Source organism: Triticum dicoccoides, chromosome 2B (assembly GCF_002162155.2).
Source record: "Triticum dicoccoides isolate Atlit2015 ecotype Zavitan chromosome 2B, WEW_v2.0, whole genome shotgun sequence".
NCBI classification, from domain to species: domain Eukaryota; kingdom Viridiplantae; phylum Streptophyta; class Magnoliopsida; order Poales; family Poaceae; genus Triticum; species Triticum dicoccoides.
Genome location: NC_041383.1, coordinates 804,560,062 through 804,566,289, shown reverse-complemented (window position 1 = coordinate 804,566,289; position 6,228 = coordinate 804,560,062). Strand labels below are relative to the sequence as shown.

Sequence of the window (6,228 nt, the reverse complement as noted above, 5' to 3'; positions counted from 1 at the left end):
TCTCTGGCTCTCCATGCCCACGCACGTGCCACACCGCGTCCGTCGCGCCCGCTGTTGCCATCACGCTCGCCACAGCCACCGCACCACTGTGCCCCGCGTGACGCACACCCTGGCCACACGTCACACTCTCGCTGGCTGCGATCGCCCCGTCTGCTGCCGCCTATCCCTTCGCTCGCCCCGTTGTCGCGCCCCTGCCTTGCGCCGCCTCTTGTTGCGGCCATCTTCTGCCGGCCGCCCCCTCAGCCACGCCGGCCGCATCTCTGCCCTCCACCGTCTGCGTGCTTCTTCCTGCTGCTATGCGCTGCTCTACCACTTGTATGCTATTGCGCCATGCCCTCGACACCGCCGTGGACAAACGTGGCGGAGGGATTGTCAATGGAGTACGAGGAGGAGGTGGCGGAGAAGGTGTGGATAGGCAAGAGGTCTAGGGTGGCGTCAGCTGGCTGTGGTGGAGGTGATTATGCGAGAAGGAGCCGGAGCGGAAGGAGAGGTCACAATTGGAAAGAATCGCAAAAAAAATCATAACCCAGAGATCTCATTCCAAAAAATGCTAATATCGATGGAGGGGTGATTTCCTTCAATAGGTGGAAAACATAGGAAATATTGGATGTTATCAAGGAAAGGTAAAAATTTAGAAAAGTTAGGATTTTGAACTGATTTCTATGTAAATGGGGTTTTATTGTTTGGTAACATGATATCAGTACCTGCCCGTTTGTGACGTGTCTGGTTAGGAAAGTTTGCAAATGTTAAGAAACTATTTATTGGGAGGAAAGTTTGTGACGTGTCTGTTATTTGTTTCCTAAAACAAATTTTACTAATGAGAGAAATCTATTGATTTAGATAAGTTAGGAAAGTTAGATTCAAATCTATTATTTGTTTCTTAAAATTTTGTTATTTGTTTTCTAAGACAAATTGAACCAATAAAAGGAATCGATTGATATGAATAATTTAAGGAAGTTAGATCCGTGATTTGTTATACGTTAGGAAAGTCCTGGTTGTAATAAAGAGTGGAGAGAAAAATAAATCGATGAACCAGGATGGGAGGGGGTGGTGGGAGGAGAGACGAAAAAACCCAGCAAAAATAAACCGTGAAGACTATTCACCAACTGCTTTATTATGAGTAGAGATAGTTGCGCTAAAACAAATCTAGGATACAACCAACAAAGACATAATCACCAGCCTAGGTACGAAACCCCAGCACCAACTCGGATCAAGTTGTCGTTCACATTTCCTCTGCAAGCATGTCCTTGAGGAATTCTAACATTTCATCAAAGTCCTGCTTGACGTTAACAAAGATAAACAGATATTCTTCATTGTTCAGTAACTTTGCATATTCCGCTAACATATTGTTCTTGACTTCATGTTTACTCAAATACTTCAGTGAAGTAGCCTTGTCATCAATGGGTTCTCTGGATGCCCTCTTCGCACTCTTCCTCGGCACACTTTTACAACATGAACTTGTGGAATCAGCAGAGAGGAATGCCCTTAATTGTGCCTTACTGATAACGGCTTCAGCCTGGAATCCAAAGTTTCATCAAGTTAACAAACAAAACAAAAAGAGCAGGAATGGGGCAAATACCGCCTGTTCAGCTCGAGAGTAGTGTATTGTACAATTTTTAAGAAATCTTTGAAATTTTTGATATGAACAGTTTTTGATATGTTATTTTTCAATACATGAATATTTTTTGAATTGGAGAAATTTTGTGAAATTTCTAAACATTTTTAAATACACGACCTTTTTTAGAAAAGACTAATGAATGTATTTTTATTTTCCGAATACTTATTATAAAATTCAAAAATATTTTTTAAAAATCACAAACATTTTCCGAAGCCACGGCATCACATCCAATGTAGACAAGATCTATTCATGTAGGAACGTTCATTTTTACTCCGCATATAAGATTTGTGTCTAGTCAAACTTTACAAATTTTGACCAAATTTGCATAAAAATATATCAGCATCTAGAATATCATATATACATAACATGAAAATATATTCCATAATGAATCTAAAGATATTTCTTTGGCATTGTAAGTGTTGATACTTTTTTTTCTGTAAGTTTGGCCAAACTAGAGATATTTTGATTTCAGACAAAAGTTATGTGCAGACTAACAAAACGGAGGGAGTATTATAAATTTTAAAAAGGAGGCACCGCAAGGGGCTTTCCCTCCTCGTCGCCGTCGTCTCGTTTTGTATATAGAAAAGGCAGAGGCGGGGCGCCTCCACCTCCATCCCCTCGAGACCCGACCAGTCGGCATACTACACACGAACCACCAGCCATGGACACCAACTGGGGCGTTGGCGTCGGCGTTGACCTGAACGCCCCGCCGCCCACCGGCGGCGACGACTGGCGCGCCCAGCTCCTGCCCGAGGCGCGCAGCAGGGTCGTCAACAAGATGTACGTATGGACTCTGCTCGATTTGCTCTGCCTTGCTTTGCTTTCCCCTCCCTCTAAAGTTCTAATCCATGTTCATTCGATCCTTCCTCCGCGTTTGCTTTCGGTTTCCAAGGGATTTCCCGCGTGTTTTCGGCTCGATCTTGTCATCGATCCATCCGATAGAGCTTCGATCCAGCCATGTCCTTAGCGGCAGCAACAGATTCTTCGTCGTCGATCTACACACAAGCTCCCCTCCGGTCTCTGCGCCTCTGTACTAGTACTATATTACCCAGGTCAAAATTGACTAATCAACTTCCTAATCGGTCCAGCTTAATCACTTCATCATTTAACTTAACTAGGATTATATTATATCTGAACAATTTAACACACAGATGTCACAGCGTTTGATCTCCTAGGGGAAACCATGCTCTTAGTGCTGTGCCGGGATGCAGTTTTGTTCTGAAGCTAGGGTGGATATATATTCCTCAAATGTTCAGAATTACGCCTTGGTCTTACCAAAGTTGAAAATTACGCCTTGCTAGTTGCATATAGGAATTCAGAATTGGAGATCTACCTCAATTGGCTGCTCTGCCTACTCGTTCCACCATACATCTCAGATGCCACATATTTTATCCACATTTTGCATTGTACGTGTAGAATGGAATGTCTGAAGAAGCATCTGCCGGTATCAGTGCCAGAGGGACTGAACGAACTTCAAATCATCGCGGTGCGGTTCGAAGATAAGATCTATACTGCAGCGACCAGCCAGGTAATTTAATCCGTCTTGGCGGCTACTCGAAGCAGAGCACAGTTTATTTTATTTTTAGCTATGGGGGTCAAACAAGGTTTATGGGCTAATAAGTAATAATAGAGCAGAACTGTCTCCAAATGTTGTAGAGGATACTTTTAAGTCATGTTAAGTACCATGTATAACTATGGTTGAAATGTTAAAAGCTGAACCACCTTCTCGAGCATGCTAAACTGCTAATCAACCAGAACTGTTGGTTGCAAGCCACTATTAGTAATTTGGTGCAAAACTTTACATTGTTTTCCTTTGTACTACCCAGTCTGATTATTTGCGGAAGATCTCTCTGAAAATGCTATCTATGGAGACGAAGGCACAACAGGCCCCTGGAAATGCTCAAGTGATTCCAAATCTAAACAACCCCGGTCAAGGTATCATATACAGTGAACTGAGTGCTCCACACTTTATCATCAAGCGCTGAGATTTTGTGCTTTAATGCATTAAATCAACCTCCACCCTCTCCAGCATCATGTTTAAGAATGCCCGACGGAACCCCCTGGCGGCCCATCCAGGGTTCAGACCCCGCTGCAGTCGCCGCTGCTGCCGGCGTTGATCCGAACGCCCCGCCCCTCACCGGAGGCGATTGGCGCCCCCAGCTTCAGCCTGAGGCGCGCAGCAGGATCGTCAATAAGATGTAGGGACTGTAATTGATTTGCTCTGCTTTGCTTTCCTCTCCCTCAATCATATTAATTCGATCCTTCTCCACTTTTTCGGGGGATTAGATGATTTGCCACGCTTTATTAGGGGTTTGATGATTTGCCCCAGGCTTATCTCAATGGCAGGTGGCCCCGGCCCCACCCGTCAATCTCAGTGTGGGTTATGATCTAATTTCTCCCACCTTTTCGGTTTCCCACATACAAAAAAAGGAATTTCCTGCGTGTGTTTGGGTCAATGTTGTCATTGATCCATCTGATATATCTTTGATTCAGCCATATTCATAGTGGCAGCAACAGATTCGTCATCAATCTACACACAAGCTCCCAGTTTTTGTGCCTCTACTCTTAGGTCAATAATAATTCCTGCTGGGGCATTGACTAATGAACTCCGTATTGCACCTTTAATCCAACCTAATTACTTCATTTAACTATAATTAAATTCTATCTAAACAGTTTAATAGTACAAGTTTATTGACAAAGAGGTGCAAATTTGTCATGCCATACACCAATACAGTATAGCACAGATATCACAACGTTTGTCTCCTAGGGGAAACCATGCTATTAATTAGTACTGTGCCGGGACGCAATTTTGTTCTGAAACTAGAGTTTCTCGAATGCTTCCCCAAGTGGTATTCCTCCCATGATCACAAGTCATGAATAAATCAACCCGCGCAGCACCTCCTTGGTTTTATCAAAGCGAAAATTACACCTTCCTAGAGGAATGGAGGGTGTATATGATTGAGAATTGGCTGCCCTGCCTACTCATCCCACCATACATCTCAGATGCCAGATATTCCATTGCACACTGCATCTTCCAATTTATTCACATTTTGCATTGTACGTGTAGAATGGAATGCCTGAAGAAGCATCTGCCAGCTGTATCAGTGCCAGAGGGACTGAACGAACTTCAAAAAATCGCTGTGCGAAGCGAAGAGAAGATCTATACAGCAGCGACCAGCCAGGTACTTTAACCTATCTCGGTGGCTACTCGGAGCAGAACTGTCTCCAAATGTTGTAGAAGATTTTTTAATCATGTTTAAGTACCTTTAGCAGTTTACCTTTTTTGGGATACCTTGGGTGACTTTTTTTGCTCTCTAGCTGCCAATATTTTCTTTACCTGCTCTTGGGAACATATCCTGATTTTTCTCATGCTTGGAAACACACAAATTTTTCTGCGGTTGCCGGGACTTGAACTGGGGCCATGGGTGTGTCAACGCCCACACTCATCCATTTGGAGCACATCTGAGTTATTTTAGCATTTTCACACTTAGTACACATACAAATAGTAAGTTAATAAGCTACTATATTCTAAATCTTTTTAATTATGTTACATAAATGATAGACCAAAACGCTGATCATGATCTTGGTTATTATCGATCACATGTTGAATCTTGTAGTGAACTGTCACCTGATGGGCGGAACTGTTGGTTGCAAGCCACTATTAGTAATTTGGTATAAAGCTTTACATTGTTTTCTTTTGTATTACCCAGTCTGATTATTTGCGGAAGATTTCTCTGAAAATACAATCTATGGAGAAGAACACATAACAGGCTCCTGGAAATGCTCAACAAATCAAAACAACCCCGGTCAAGGTATCCTGTACAGTAAACTGAGTACTGTACATTTTATCATCTTCGCTTGGATGTTAAATTTTTTATTGCATCCTGTGCTGAGATTATGTGCTTTGTTGCATTAAATCAACAGCCACCCTCTCCAGCATCATGTATAAGGATTTTGCATCTAACTTGTGTGTCATGTGTCCGTAGTTATTGAACCCGGAGCGGCGATTGACATGGTAAGTGCATTAGTTCAGTGTTCAGACCGTCGGATCCGCGGTCCAACCCGTTGGTTAAATAAAATATGATTGCATGGTTTTTGTCTGTTAGTATATGATAGAAACAATATTTTTTTAGATGATATGATAGAAATGATGTTAAGTACGAAGATAACAAACGAACAAAGCCTCTACCTTCATCCTACCTACAGAATATTTTACTGACCCCTGGTTCAGCGCCCAATTGGGTGGTTTAACCGGGTTTTTGCCGGGTCACAACATGTTGATTGGATCAACCTTCACTGCGAACCAGATTGGAACAGGGCTTTGGTTCGGTTTGTTCTGGTCGGTTTTAATAACTATGCATGTGCCAGCTTAGACAAGTCCACTTTTTAGGTTGAATTATTGCAGAAGTTCACTTTTCAACTTTGAACTCTGAATCTGGTTGTTTTTAACCTTCAATTACTAAATTTGTTTACTTTACTCCCTTGGCCCTATCCAAAGCGGTTCCCCGGTGATATGGCATCAACTTATACAAGCCAACAACACTTTAACAAAAAATATATAAAAAATACTATAAAACAAGAAAATAGAAATCATAGATCATAATCATAAT

General features: G+C 42.3%; 1 protein-coding gene across 2 annotated transcripts in view; it reads left to right on the top strand.

Annotated features, from left to right (window-relative positions):
* Nucleotides 1-2,240: 2,240 nt before the first annotated feature.
* LOC119368907 overlaps nt 2,241-6,228 on the top strand; it is a 5,050-nt gene continuing 1,062 nt past the window's right edge. Inside the window, exons 1-7 of one of the 2 annotated variants that reach the window (XR_005176776.1) lie at nt 2,241-2,398; nt 3,035-3,146; nt 3,445-3,553; nt 3,648-3,816; nt 4,686-4,800; nt 5,329-5,430; nt 5,543-5,633. Coding sequence is in view for 1 of the 2 variants with exons in the window: in XM_037634020.1 (XP_037489917.1) it covers nt 2,280-2,398; nt 3,035-3,146; nt 3,445-3,553; nt 3,648-3,816; nt 4,686-4,800; nt 5,329-5,385 (681 nt within the window). In the remaining variant the exon portion in view is untranslated. The remainder of the gene's footprint in view (nt 2,399-3,034; nt 3,147-3,444; nt 3,554-3,647; nt 3,817-4,685; nt 4,801-5,328; nt 5,431-5,542; nt 5,634-6,228) is intronic. The other variant, XM_037634020.1, reaches the window with a different exon arrangement.